This window comes from Mytilus edulis, chromosome 2 (genome assembly GCF_963676685.1).
Source record: "Mytilus edulis chromosome 2, xbMytEdul2.2, whole genome shotgun sequence".
NCBI lineage: Eukaryota > Metazoa > Mollusca > Bivalvia > Mytilida > Mytilidae > Mytilus > Mytilus edulis.
The window spans coordinates 92165240-92181252 of NC_092345.1; the positions used below are offsets into that span (position 1 = coordinate 92165240).

At 31.7% G+C, this 16013-nt stretch overlaps 1 protein-coding gene across 1 annotated transcript in view; it reads left to right on the top strand.

The window, feature by feature from the left end:
* Window positions 1-14336, top strand: part of LOC139513410 (calcitonin gene-related peptide type 1 receptor-like) — a 54034-nt gene extending 39698 nt beyond the window's left edge. Inside the window, exons 6-13 of the mRNA XM_071301842.1 lie at window positions 3714-3867; window positions 5712-5778; window positions 6362-6425; window positions 6809-6888; window positions 9224-9359; window positions 11758-11799; window positions 13044-13244; window positions 14142-14336. Coding sequence (XP_071157943.1) covers window positions 3714-3867; window positions 5712-5778; window positions 6362-6425; window positions 6809-6888; window positions 9224-9359; window positions 11758-11799; window positions 13044-13244; window positions 14142-14177 — 780 coding nt within the window. The 3' untranslated portion in view covers window positions 14178-14336. The remainder of the gene's footprint in view (window positions 1-3713; window positions 3868-5711; window positions 5779-6361; window positions 6426-6808; window positions 6889-9223; window positions 9360-11757; window positions 11800-13043; window positions 13245-14141) is intronic.
* Window positions 14337-16013: the final 1677 nt, after the last annotated feature.

Consider the following 16013-nt stretch of genomic DNA (forward strand, 5'->3'; position numbering starts at 1 on the left):
CCACATCTTCCTATATCTATTTAAGTTTCTGCAATATAGGCGTGCTGATGCGGCGTAATTATATAAAGCAATCTCCAATCAATCCATGCAATACATGCGAACTGTTGGAAGTGTGTCTTATAAACTATGAGAAGAAAAAAACATCTACACTACCATATTCAAAGTCTGGATAAATCGTCAAGATAGTTATATAGTTCATAATACGATTACTAGCAAAGAATTACGATCATCAAATAAATGGAGAAAAACATCGAACTTAACCAAAAAACCTAAAGACAAGAGTACTTTTGTTGGACAGACATATTGAAATAGGACATAATTAGTTTGGTTTAGAGCTCTATCTGATACACTCAATATCGTCACTTTTTACAGACTACGGAAAACGGCATATCCAACAGTTTCAGGGAAGGTAATAACAAACTTAACCGTCGTCTATTGTTTCCCGTCATTTCACGGTGTTTTCAACGGCGTCATAATGGCCGTCTGAAAAGGGCGGTTTCTTTCCTCGAAGGAAAAGGCACGGCGGGAATCGGCAAAAAACTCATACAGAATATTAACAGAACTAGAACTCAAAACTTTAGACATCTTTGTCCTCTTGGTCTATTATAAAAGAACTGCAATTATCATGATCATTACTAGACCATACTCACTTAAAAATTTCCGTTTTATTCAAATTATCTTCAATACAGTAGAAAACAACGAGAGCAAATGCGTAATGATTTATTATTGCATTAGAATGCAACACAAATTGTCATTAGTTCTTTACCAAACTTTTCCAAGATTTTGTCATTCAGGATAGAAAACTCAAAGTTTGGTTTTACTTGAGAAAGATGAAAAAAACCCGGTTTCTTGAGAAAAATAAAATACGGCGTAAACTAACATTTATCATGCATCTAGATGAGATCTAGCTTTGCGTTGAAGTGCTAATATATACAGTAGCTCTTTAAATGAATACGACCTTTAACCGGTTAACAATGTAAAACAAAAAACGACACAGTAATAAAAACAATGAAAAAAATATTGAAATAGGAAAACATTGTAAAAATTTTATATACACTGACATACAGGTAGCAAATATATGACGATGTTGGTGTTCACTTATGTATGAGGAAACAAATATAATTTAACAAAAACACTTTGTAAAGTAACGGTAAAATAAATAACATGAATAATGATTATGGATGACGGTCGTCAAGAGGCATATTAAATGAATAATCAGAACAAAAACATCAAATGTAAATATAATATGAAAATTAACCCTGCTTTGTACTATAGACCAACACACAGAAACGGATTTCTAATACGTTTGTTTTAAAAGAGGGATGAAATATACCAGAGCCGGGGACTATTTTAATAGTTTGTAATTCCATGGTTTGCATGTTTCACACCCAGGTTTCGCAATTTTGACGAACACAATAGTAAAGCTAACTGAATTATTATCTCGTACAGATACTGGTCCATTATAAATAAGAAGATGCGATATGAGATATATATGAGTGCTATCGAGACAACTATCCAACAAAGTCAGTGTAAAAATACATTGTCTACCACACCGTCGCACTGCCTTTGTAAAATTAGCGGGGAAATATAACGGTACGTCCCGAAACGTCTTAATTTTTGGCGCAATTTGTGAGGCTTACGGGAGGGATTGAGTAAACAATATAATATTACTTGATTTTTCTCAAAAACGGGTATGGTGACAAATATTTTTCAAAACGTTATGACGTTCCATTTTTTTCAAAGAATAACATATCTTACTTTGGTCAAATCGACACCGTTAGAAATATTTAAAAAAAAAAAAAAATGTTCATTTCTTGCCGTTTTTGGGGGTAACCATAACGTTTTTGGCTTTATTTGAGTATGAATTAATTCATTAAATGGTAAAGTTAGATTTTTCTAACCATCTTGAACTATTTTGCTTCAATTTGAGCCCCATTATATAAGTATATGTTGATTAAAAAATCATATTTAATTTTTTTAAATAAAAAAAGTTTGCTTCTTCAAAATTGCAAAAATGTTCAATTTTCAGCAGTATTTTTTGCAAAAACGAAATCGACGACATATATTTTTTTTTGCAAAATTTGATTCTCTGTCAATTGAAGAATGAAATATCTTTAAGGGAAAAAATTCTAACCGTCAAAAATAAACTGTTGGATATGCCCTTAAGTAATACTGCTCTATATGATACGCATTGTTTAATAATGGCGCTTAAAAATGAAAGTCAACAATAATTTATCGATATTTGTAATTTCTCAGATTTGTTTTAATTTTTTTTTTTTAACAAAATCGTATGTAAAATCCGTACGAAGCGAAGTCGTTATGTGTCAACATGGTATCTGGTACGCATCTTCTGCTGTTTATGTATCAACTACATGTATGTGTCAACAGGGTACACGTCTACTGTTGTGCATGCATCTGTAATATGTTAACTGGATACACGTATTTTGTTATGCATGCATTCATTATGTGTCAATAGGGTAATTGTCAGTGTCTTCTACTGTAAATGCATCTGTTATTAATATGGTAAGCCTTTCCTTTTGTGTATACATCCGTTACGTACCAACAAGGTAACGTCTCCTGTCATGCATCTATCATAGAAAAATACAACAAAAGGGAACAGAATCAGAACACAATAGGTAAAATTTTCTGGTATCTTAGGATTTAAGACAACGAAAACAGGTAGCAAGCTTTGAGTTGGACACACTTACATTTGTACGTAGTATCGAAAAATTAATTCGTTCTGGTGACTCGTAAACTTGCGCAGACATGCCGAATTTGGTCGTTCTCATAATTTGAGAAATTAAAGTAGTTTTTGAGAATACAATAGCCTTACAGTGCGTGCAATAAGTAGTCATAATGAAAATGCAATTGTAATTCAGTTGTTAGGTTATTCTGTTATACAAGAAAAGGGATATTCCGGGAAATATCGATCGATTTAAATGGTACAAAAGATGCTTTTTTCCATGCATACAACGTTATTATAATATTCTGGTACGAATTTTGAAAAACAATTTAAAGTACTTTTTTTCACATATAATTACAGAATTTTTCAAGCAGTATTAACATACTTTCATACTTTATTAATGATCATATTATCTTTTTTGAATAGTCAACACGCAAAATGACCAGTACACAACTTTTCAACGAACTGAAAAATCAACACGATATAAATACACAAACGGTTACCGTACTATAATGAAAGTCGAATATCAGTCTTTGAACACATGAAGTATAACTGAAAAAATTAAACGATTTTGTCTTAATAATTCGTTGTAACTATATATCATTAAAAATTTAATGTATAATATTTAATGAATAACTGATAACATCGAGAATATATATACAAAACAAATTGGATTAAACAATAAGAAACGTAGTAAGCGTACTCGAAAACTAAACGTGACTGTTCATAATTAGATATTTCTTTGTTTAAAAACACTATAAAGAATGTCATGAATCACGTTAACCCTTGTTCTAGGAGCATTGACGACAATTCGTCTTTTAATTGACCTTGTATTTATAAAACACGCTAAGTTACGCAGTAACGTCCGGAATTAACTGAGTTTACCCCCCCCCCCCCCCCCCGGCATGATAATAATTGTTATTATTGAGCCTTTTTAGCATCTCTTTAGACTGAGAAATATGTTACTTCTTTTAGTTAGATGAATAGAACTGTATTTATGTATTTATATGCAGTGTTTTTACTCTTTCAGGTTTGGTGCAGACTCCTACATATACTTGCTCAATATGCTACCTCATCAAATTATGCTTGGATGTTTTGTGAAGGGCTTTATCTTCATACTATTTTGATATTAGCATTTATCAACGAGAAACACGTGCTTATCATGTGCATTGTAATAGGATGGGGTAGGTAAAATAAGAATTTATAAATCCACGTGTTGCCTTTCTTTATAATGATATACTAGTATGGGATACTACATTTGTAATTTCCTACGTGGGTAAAAGTAACTACTCTAAAAGACACGATAGTTTGTAGCTTTGGTAAAATCAAACGACTATGGTATTACAGGTTACCACATATAAAACTTTAACGATGACAAGGTATTTGAAAGCAACAGTACAGACCTCATACGTGAGAGAGTGTAGAAAAAGGGGATGCTATTGATTTATCAGTGTCTTGTCATCAATTGCAAGTTTACACTATAATCATTTTTGATGTCAACATATCAAGATCTTTTTACATAGAAAAGTGTACAATTAACCAAAATGTCATATCATAGATTAAAAATGTATGTTTATCATCGTTTTTACCTGATTAAGAATGATTTTTTGTGGATCGAATCAGTCAATCAAATGATTTACTTTTGTTTCACTTTTAATGTTGACAGTATTTTCCTTTAAATAACTCTACCCGGACAATTCATGCGTTATTCATCTGTAGCTAAGGGGTAAAATTGAATTTCACACGAATACGGATTCAATAAGGTTGAATTATTCACTTGCAAGTGAATAATTCATTATCGATGTTTCTTCGCTTGTTTTGAAAAAAAAATTAACAATACTGTCTGCTAAAAGAGACAAAAATATTTGACTATTTCCCTTTCATAAAAGATTGAACAAAAAAAATCTCAAGATTTTGTTATATATCTCAGATTGGTGCCCCTTTAAAATATTTATTGATATGACATCTTTTTTGTTGTAAATTTTATAATTTATTTTACATTTGTTTGTCGATTATGGTAAGTTATTCATTGGTTTGAAAATCTTGTCTGCATATTTGCATCATTCATCTTTTATTGTAGTTTTAAGAAGACAATTATTGTTCATTGTTAGATATGGGACAGCTTTTACGTGTATACCTGTGATGTGTTGTTGCATGAAAGAATCTAGTAAATTTGAATACAATTTCCATGTAATACTGGCTCTCTCTCTAAATACGTCTCGAAAGAATCGACCTCAGCTCATCCATTCAAGACGTTTTGAGAACGTTGGGTCCGGTGTTGACGCCATGTTGATTTTGAAATAACAAAAGCGGATGACGTAGTGATCCGTGATAAAACTGATCGGTTCCCATCTCTCTATTTATTTAACTTAATGGGAAAGCCAGTTTTGTAATCAATCGAATGGAATTCTTATTCGAAAGTTATTTAATAAACTATGGCTAGATTATAATAGGAATATACTATAGTTGTTAACGCGTTAGCATATTATTTATCCCTGACTTCAATTTTATTTTTGACCTGCCACTTGAAAGACTCTTTATCCATCAAAATTTAGAAAGCTCGACTTGCAACATGTCGTTTAAAGAACTGTCGTAGAGTTGTGCATGTAACAATAGTTCTTCAACCAGCAGAGAACATTGTACTCTCTTTATGTAACCCAAAACACTCAGATCGTACGTCGCTGCGTATAATAATACATCACACACATTTTCAAAATTTGATTTATTACTGGATTGTGCAGTAACTGCCAGTTTAAAAATGATCAAGATCAATTCAGTCGCGAAAAATTAAAGTAATCTTTTGTCATGTATTGGCGTCCAATGAAAAACTTCGAACTGAAGACAAATTACTTCTTATAATAGGGTATACATGCGTTCATAACTATTTAATATGAATTTTAGTAGAAATCTTGGTATTACAGATTCGAAGACCCTTAGGTGAATGCGACCATGTTGAGCATTTTCTTTTTGATTATTCAGAAAGATCTCTTGTTTTGAATATCTTTGATCATTATTAATTCTCTTTTAGTTGTTCCAATGATACAGACAGTCATTTACTTTGCAATACGTGTCACGTCATCAGAAATTAATAAGTTGTAAGTGATTTTTTTTCCCCAATTAGTTTTACGTTTCATACGTTTTACGCGATACTTCTAGCAAAATCCTTTATGACAATAAGAAAACCCTAAATTAACAGACTGATGCAACATTATGGAAGCAACTGATTTTATATATCTTTATTCTTAAAAAGCCAATGAATGACATCAGTACAGAGATAACAACCATAACTATTTACAATATTTACAAAACAAGGAGAGAGGTTACAAAAGTCACTAACCAGGAGGTCAAACATAAATATTAATATTTGTCATCAATAAACAAAGATTTTTAAGACTGGTTTTCGTCTTCTTGACATAAGTTCAGAGAATTTGATTGTTTAATGTCGTCGTACAAAATAGGAGGATAAATTCTCTGTACGTTTTTGATAGAAAAAAGAACATTCAATTATATAGTGACATTTAAAAAAAACCTTACAACAACGCAGTAGCAAATCAATGTAATACAGTTTTTATATAATAATTGCCACCTTCATGGCCGAAATAATGGTATATATTGAAATTTGCTATAAAATTGTTTGATATTGACATATATTAATGTTTGCATAATATTTTTTTTAAGATGTTGGCATGATCAAACGAATCTCCAGTGGATTTTCTTAGGACCTGTTGCTTTATGGCTTGCAGTAAGTACAGTTATAATGATATCGATGCTTTTATCCTTGTTTTAACCTCGGCATAATTCATTTTAATGTCAAATGTGCATAAAGATGTAGTACATAGTAATAATATTTCTGAATATTTGTACAGTCGTAAAAAGTTTAAAAGAATCTACTTGTAAACTTGACATCTTATTTTCCCTGTCATTTTAATGATTCGAGCTCGTATAGGTATATTGTATAAGTTGTGATGCAAGAAAAGAAAACAGATACATGTAGTTCAACTATATATTTTCGAGAAGAATGGCCTACTTGGTTATCAATATTTTTTGAAAAGGCGCGCGTCTCCGTTGATATTAATCACAACTTTTCAAAAACTATTTTTGTTAGTAAATATTTGTCTATTTCAGTTAAATACGTTTTTCCTAGTGAATATTTTGCGTATTCTTTGCACAAAAGTCAGCTCAATGAGTCAGTCAAATCCCCTTAGGTATGTATTCTTTACACAAAAGTCAGCTCAATGAGTCAGTCAAATCCCCTTAGGTATGTATTCTTTGCACACAAGTTAGCTCAATGAGTCAGTCAAATCCCCTTAGGTATGTATTCTTTGCACAAAAGTCAGCTCAATGAGTCAGTCAAATCCCCTTAGGTATGTATTCTTTGCACAAAAGTCAGCTCAATGAGTCAGTCAAATCCCCTTAGGTATGTATTCTTTGCATAAAAGTCAGCTCAATGAGTCAGTCAAATCCCTTAGGTATGTATTCTTTGCACACAAGTTAGCTCAATGAGTCAGTCAAATCCCCTTAGGTATGTATTCTTTGCACAAAAGTCAGCTCAATGAGTCAGTCAAATCCCCTTAGGTATGTATTCTTTGCACAAAAGTCAGCTCAATGAGTCAGTCAAATCCCCTTAGGTATGTATTCTTTGCATAAAAGTCAGCTCAATGAGTCAGTCAAATCCCTTAGGTATGTATTCTTTGCAAAAAAGTCAGCTCAATGAGTCAGTCAAATCCCCTTAGGTATGTATTCTTTGCATAAAAGTCAGCTCAATGAGTCAGTCAAATCCCCTTAGGTATGTATTCTTTGCACAAAAGTCAGCTCAATGAGTTAGTCAAATCCCCTTAGGTGTGTATTCTTTGCACAAAAGTTAGCTCAATGGGTCAGTCAAATCCCCTTAGGTATGTATTCTTTACACAAAAGTCAGCTCAATGAGTCAGTCAAATCCCCTTAGGTATGTACTCTTTGCACAAAAGTTATCTCAATGAGTCAATCAAATCCCCTTAGGTGTGTATTCTTTGCACAAAAGTTAGCTCAATGAGTCAGTCAAATCCCCTTAGGTATGTATTCTTTACACAAAAGTCAGCTCAATGAGTCAGTCAAATCCCCTTAGGTATGTACTCTTTGCACAAAAGTTAGCTCAATGAGTCAGTCAAATCCCCTTAGGTATGTATTCTTTACACAAAAGTCAGCTCAATGAGTCAGTCAAATCCCCTTAGGTATGTACTCTTTGCACAAAAGTTAGCTCAATGAGTCAGTCAAATCCCCTTAGGTATGTATTCTTTGCACAAAAGTTAGCTCAATGAGTCAGTCAAATCCACTTAGGTACAAAAAAATGTATGTATTGTAAATGAGTTTATATATAAGTCATACAAATCTTATCATTTAATTAGACCACGAAAAATGTGTACTGAAGATTGTACTGCGTTTTAATGTATAAAGAATGGCATACATTTCATATTTTTGAAAACCTATCTGCACTCTGAAAATCGTTTAAATTACATTCGTGTATATTGTGTTCTTAAGTGAGGTTAATGGCATCGGAGTATGGAAAGATGGATGGATATTAAATAATGTCTGTATACATGTACAAACAAACAGCAAACATATATGCAAGTATCAAGAAGTATGCACTGAAACTTATTTAAAAGAATATAAAAGAAAAAAGATGATAAATCATTATAAAGAAAGATAATTGTGTTACCACAATAAATTGCTTTTACCAGTGTCTTATTTTTATCAAACGAAATTATACTTATAGTATTAATGAATGGGTGTTTTTAAAATGGCCCTGTTATATGTCCTCGGTCTGTAATAATGGTCGAGGAAGTCTGTAATGGCCCTTGGCGTTGCCATAACAGACATCCGAGGCCATTATTACTGACCGAGGACATATAACAGGGCCATTATAAAAGCACCCATTTCTTAATACATTTATTAACCAACTGAACACAAGTGTATGTGTTGCTGCCAACTTGATGTACTCTCTTACTTTTTTAGTGACAGTTTAGTTTGAAAAAAATAATTTGTACTTCCTAATGATAAAGCTTTAAATATACCAAATATCCAAGATATTAAGTTGAAAGAAGTTATGTGTTGAAAAACAGGATGAACAGTGACCCCGTTTTATGGTTCTTTAATGTCGGTTGCTGGTTACTAAATTAAATAAAACACAAAAAGATATTATGCTCTTTACAACTTTATTTTATTCACTTTATTAAAAACACCTAACTGGGCTCAATACAGACAAACTGGGCATTAATACAGGGCCATTACAGAAAAATAGGGCCATTACAGAAAAACAGGGCCATTACAGAAAAACAGGGCCATTACAGAAAAAACAGGGCCATTACAGAAAATGTGTAAATTTTAATAAACAGTCATTTTTGGCAATAATGTACTTAGTTGGTTAATAAATTCTGTTATTATGTTGCAATAGTTTAATATGCACATTTTAGTAATACATTTTAATTTTTAAATATTACGTTTTTGCATATCCTTAAACCATTTGAACTACAGTTGGTAATATTCCATTTTTGCTATTTGCAGACATACCCTAAGGGCAACACTTATATTAATTCCACTGTTGGGAATCCAATATGTTGCAATTCCATTTAGACCTGTAGGCCACGAAGATTTTCTTTATGCTTACAATATAGTGTCAGCTATTCTTGTTTCCTTCCAGGTAAGATTTAAAATCTTGATATTTTATAAATGCCAAGCTATTACAGATATTTCATAATGTGTACCAGTTTTTACTGATATTTCATTATGTGTCCCGTTATTACTGATATCAGATACTTCATTATGTGTCCAGTTATTATTGATATCTGATATTTCATAATGTGTCCAGTTATTACTGATATCAGATATTTCTTTTTGTATCCAGTTATTACTGATATCTGATATTTCATTATGTATCCAGTTATCACTGATATCTGATAGTTTACAATGTATCCAGTTATTATCCCGCTACATTGAAGACCTGTTGGTGACCTTCTGCTGTTGTTTTTTCTATGGTCGGGTTGTTGTCTCTGTGGCACATTTCCCATTTCCATTCTCAATTTTATTACTGATATCTGATATTTCATAATGTGTCCAGTTATCATTCATATCTGATATTTCATTATGTATATATAAAAAAGAAGATGTAGTATGATTGCCAATGAGAAAACTCTCCACAAGAGATCAAATGACATTAAAAACTATAGGTCACCATATGGCCTATAACAATGAGCAAAGCCTTTAAGGCACTATGACAAAAGTAAAACAATTCCAACGAAAAAATTAACGGCATATATATGTACAAAAAAAATGAACGAAGAACAAATATGTAACATATCTCATAATGTGTCAAGTTGTCGCTGATATTTACAATGTATCCAGTTGTTGCGGATATATCATAATGTCTCCGATAACCACCATGTGTTTAGCTGTTCCCGATATTTTGCAATGTGTTCAGTTAATCCATGTATGTGAAGTTAGCAGCCGGTTCGTTATTCGATATTCAATATCCAACCGGCTGCTAGCAGTCAGTTCGATATTCAAAATTTTGCTGAAAATCGTAATAAAAAAAAAAACTTGATAACATAAAATGCATGATTTTCATAGTTCAGAGGACTGATCAGATACGTAGGAAATCGTTTAATGACCTCTTAAAGCTGTCATAAATTCGAATATAAACCCTTTTCTAAGTTACATACATGTATTTGTCTTTATGTAATATAGATTTTTATCAGTGAAACGACTTCAAAGATTTACTTTTATATATGATATTTCTTAAAGCAAAAAAGGAAATCCGATAGAATATTCTAGAAACATTTAGAAATATAGATAGAAATATTTATGGAAAGCCAAAAAAGACATATAAAGTGAAAACCTAGCTGAGACCGCTTAACTGAGGATGAGACCCCCCTGGTCTTTCAATGTTCATAAAATACAAGTAAATCATAGACTCTGTATATATAAAGGTTGTATCAGAAGGATTTGCCGGAATAATGTCATCTCCGATATATGTATCTATGGAGGGCTTAGAATGTCACTTCTTAGCAAAAAAAATGCCCAAATTTTAAGACAAAGAGCACAGGGCAATGGTGAGAGCCTCATGATCTCTCAATCTTTCTAATATTATGCAGACTTTTAGTTAATAGGTAGATACAAACGTGACTAAAAGGAATTTGGGTACACCTCCTGTGTTCTATGTTTACGGAGGGCCCAAAGTGACAGTTGGATATTCAAAATATATAGTGAAAACCTAGCTGAGACCACTTAAATAAGGAAGAGACACCCCCCCCCCCTTGGTCTTTCAATGTCTATAAAATACAAGTAAATCATAGACTCTGTATATATAAAGGTTTTATCAGAAGGATTTGCCGGAATAATGTCATCTTCGATATCTATGGAGGACTTAGATTGTGTTTTTTTCAGCTGAAAATTGTCCAAATTTTAAGACAAAGGGCACAGGACAATGGTGAGAGCCCCCTGATCTCTCAATCTTTCTAATATTATGCAGACTTTTAGTTAATAGGTAGATACAAAAGTGACTTAAAGTAATTTAGGAACATTTCCTGTTTTCTATGTTTACGGAGGGCCCAAAGTGCCAGTTCGATATTCAAAATATATAGTGAAAACCTAGCTGAGGCCGCTTAAATGAGCACTTTGGGCCCTCCGTAAATATATAAGACAGGAAGTGTACCTAAATTCCTTTTAGGCATGTTTGCATTATCAATGTTTCTTTTTGTTTTGAGAAATATTATATATAAAACTACATCTTTGAAGTCCTTTCATTGATAAAAATCAATATTACATAAGGACAAATATGTTACTTCAAAGGGTTTATATTCGAGAACAACAATTTACAACAGCGTGTGGTCATAAAACGATTTCCTACTTATCGTATCAGCCCTCTTATCAATGAAAACCATGCTTTTAATGTTATCAAGTATTTAATTTGTTTGCAAAGCATACAACTTACAAGCGCCTGTACTATATGACAGTTTGGGGATGTATAATTGCACGAAATCAGACATGTTATGAATAGATTCAAAAGATAAAACTAAACATTGATTTTATGTGTGTTACAGGGATTTTTTGTTTCGCTCCTGTTCTGTTTCTTTAATGGTGAGGTAAGTCCATTTGACATAGTTCAACACTCACAATATATAGAAATGAGAAGATGTGGTATGAGTGCCAGTTAACAACTCTCCATCCAAATCACACTTTGTAAAAGTACTGCCCACAACACGGATCCTTGGCTAACACAGAACAGCAATTAAGCTATAAAAGGACACAACATAACTATTGTAAAACAATTCAAACAGGAAAACAAGCGGTCTAATATATATAATAAACGAAAAACACTCATGAACCACATAAAAAAATGACAACGACTGAATAGGTTAAACATGTATCTTTAATAAGAATCCGTTCTTTTGATTGGCTGACAGTAATTGATAAGAATTCCAAAAATAAGATTTTACTTCCTAATAAATTTGATATTTCTGATAGCAAGTGCCCCATCCGCGTGACAATCACAACAATGCATAGGAAAACAAACGAAAGATGATATGGTACTGTGATATAAAATTAATTATTGAATAAATGAACTCACTTTTAAACCTTAAGGTGGTACCCAACACTTTCACTAAAATTAATTTGGCTCGTTTAATTTTTATAAAATTTGGACAAAGTATATACTTTGACCCTTTGACAAAAATATAAAATTTCAAAAACTTTGAACCACCCATTTTATCAGAAAAATTACACTGGTTATATAGCAGTTTGACAAAATCTAGTTTTGATCATTGAGAAGCTTCATATTCCCTTAACAGCACATCGTAATTCAAACGTTTAGCTGATTTTACAGAGTTATCTCCCTGTAGTGTTAGGTACCACCTTAATGTTCGTGTAAAGATTTTTTATTTTTATTTGTTATACATCCATGTAACGACAGTCGATTAAGTAAGAGCATAACCATTGCAACAAAACGTAATGATATAGGAAGTATAGAAATCCCATGTAATATTTGTTCACTTGCAAAATATCATTTTGAGCGATATTTTCAGGTAAATAGTGCCAATTAGAAATTAAAAAGGCAACCTCTAGAGGTCAAAGTAATGATCATGCATCATTTTTTTTTTATGTTTGACGAATCAAGACCTTTAGCCCTCATGAGGAAGAATACAATTATATACTATAAAATGGCAAAAAAAAAATATTATCAAGCAGAATAAAATGGCTTTTGCAATTAGTATAATCTATATAAGGTTTGAGTTAAATTATAAATGACAGGAATTTTAACGAACTGCAACAAGTATCCAGAAGATTGTATACCTATACTTTGTAATTGTTTTTATTTGTTTATATTAAGGTCATTCTACTTCTTAAAAATCAGCTTGGAGTTCATAGACAGCGAAAAATGAGTCGTTCAGATACAGCAAGAAGTTCAATGTACTTTCAGTTATCAAATAATAATAACGCGTCTCGACCAAGATTGTCGATTTGCAGTCCTGTTGTTAAAACAAACGATGAAACCGGTGTTAAACTTGTAACTGACACAAAACCAGACGAGGTAAGACAATATATACACATGAACTATGTTTAAAATTTCGCTTGTTTGATAAATTTGATAAAACAATAATATAAACAATTTTTGTTTTTCCTCATTTTATAAAATTCACTTTAGGAAGTGTTGATATAAAAATGAGGAGATTTGGCATGTTTGAATCAGGGTGGTTTTTTTTTTACAAAGCATGGTTTGTCTAATCCTGAAATAACTTGATATTTCAAATTGTATCTTAAATTTGGAGAGGGGAATACTAGAATAAAAGATAGAAAAGTTAAATGTTTTTACACTATTCCCATAAGAAAGAAACAGAATTATATTGAAGTATGATTTTCAGCATCCACATCTGATTTACACCACCCGTTCAGTAGATCGTTTCACTATCACACTGAAGCCTTTGACTGTAGCATTAAAGTATAAAACTGAACAATAACTCGCAGATCAATTATTTACATTAACTATTTTCAATTCTAAGATTTTAATCAATTAGCAAATTAGACTATGCCGAACGAATGAGACCAATACCCTGTGTCAACTAGGGATCATGTACAGAATCATATGTTATTGAATGAACAACTAGGGATCATGTACAGAATCATATGTTATTGAATGAACAACTAGGGATCATGTACAGAATCATATGTTATTGAATAAACAACTAAGGATCATGTACAGAATCATATGTGAGTGAATGAACAACTAGGGATCATGTACAGAATCATATGTTATTGAATGAACAACTAGGGATCATGTATAGAATCATATGTTATTGAATGAACAACTAGGGATCATGTACAGAACCATATGTTATTGAATGAATAAACTCATTTGGTATTTGGTATTTTGTATTAAATGTATAATTGATTTATATATACTACTAATACGCCAATGATTTTTTTTCAGAAACCTCCAGACCAATTTATTGAAAGCAATGTTTAGAGTCTTGACAATAAGTTTACTAAAAACTATGAACACTGTGTACATGTTATAATGTATACGTTCTGAAACACAAAAGATAGAAGCCATTGTTGTCAAGCATACACACCAACTTAAATATATGAAGACAGATACTGAATAAAGTTGGAATGAAGTGTATAATGTCTATAAATGTATCAGAACATAATAGTCTATATAAGTAGATATAAGAAGATGTGGTGTGAGTGCCAATGAGACAACTCTCCATCCAAATAACAATTTTAAAAAAATATAAACAATTATAGGTCAATGTACTGCCTTCAACACGGAGCCTTGGCTCACATCGAACAACAAGCTATAAAGGGCCCCAAAATTACTAGTGTAAAACCATTCAAACGGGAAAACCAACGGTCTAATATATAAGTGTATGCTTCTTGGCTTATACACCAATATTGATGACAGACGCAAAACATGAGGGTTGTTGTCAGTTATGCTTTAAAAGCAAGAAGTTTGAAACTGCAATGCGAAAATCTAAGAAGGCAAGATTTGAAAAATACCATGAATGCTAATATAAAAGAGACCATAGTAAAACTAAGAAGGTTATATTGGGTTATTCTAGAGGTGGTTAGTTTATAAAGATAAGCAATAAGATGTTTAGATATGCCTGCAATGATACAAGCAGTGAAAAGTAAGGCGGTGTTGGGAATGTACTTCGTATGCCTACAGGTTCTCATGTTATCTAGAGGATTGCTTCTATTGTCTAAACCCAAAAAGACTATTGAATATGGTGTATATGAAGATAACCAGACATAACGAGTAGGATTTTCTCTAAACGTTAAAATATACCTATCTAAGATTGTATATACTTATATATGTCTTATATATGGGGGAAATCAAGTAACTTTCTTCACAAAGCTGATTTCTATTGTATCAGTAAAATAATGAAAATAAAATGACATTTCCGAAAAGTTATCTTTTTTAATTATGATAGATAATTAAATTCATGGAGAAGAACTAAAACGTAAAGGAAACAGGAACATGAGTAGGGTTGTGAAAACGATTTATCACTAAATTTAGATACGAAAGATACGAAATGTTTGCCGAAATATGAATAAGAAAATTTCGGTATGGTCGGTAAAGTAAACAGCGTTAACAAAATAGGAGTCTACAATGTTATACTGTTGTAAAGACAGGAATTCCTTTTTGCAACCATGTATCCAAACATAAATTACTTTACAGTCGAACTGTTTCTGAAACAGTTTTTTGATCCAACACAAAGAGTTACGAAGTAATGAAAATAAATTTGTGAAAAATGTTACATGTTGAAGATTATTGTTATTGATATTATTGAAATGCATAAGAACAAAAACAAATGATTGATATTATATGTATATTAATTATGAATTTCCGGCGTTTTAGCATATTTTATTTGTAGGAAGCTATCACTTCTTCGTCCCTTGTCTAACTTTATATAAATATTTCTATTTTTGGGAGGAGGCATGTTTTCACACATGAAAACTATTTGTCATTTGTAATATTTATGTATATTTCATTATTTATTTTATTTTGCATTTTGTTAAATGGTAATGTTTCTGTGTTGTTTTTGTTTAATCCGAATGTTTGGATTTACCTATTAAAATTCTTGTCGTCTTGTCGTATCTTGTGAATCGAACATCTAGAGGTTATTTGATAGAAAAATTGCCTATCATACCTTTTATCTATAGACTTTTTGATTTTATTCATAAGGAATATTTATGTTAAATGTTATGAACTCAAGACTGCTTATATATATATCAAAAAAAGTAGATAAGGTATGATTGCCAATGAGAAATTCTCCAAAAGAGAGTCGTAATATATTCA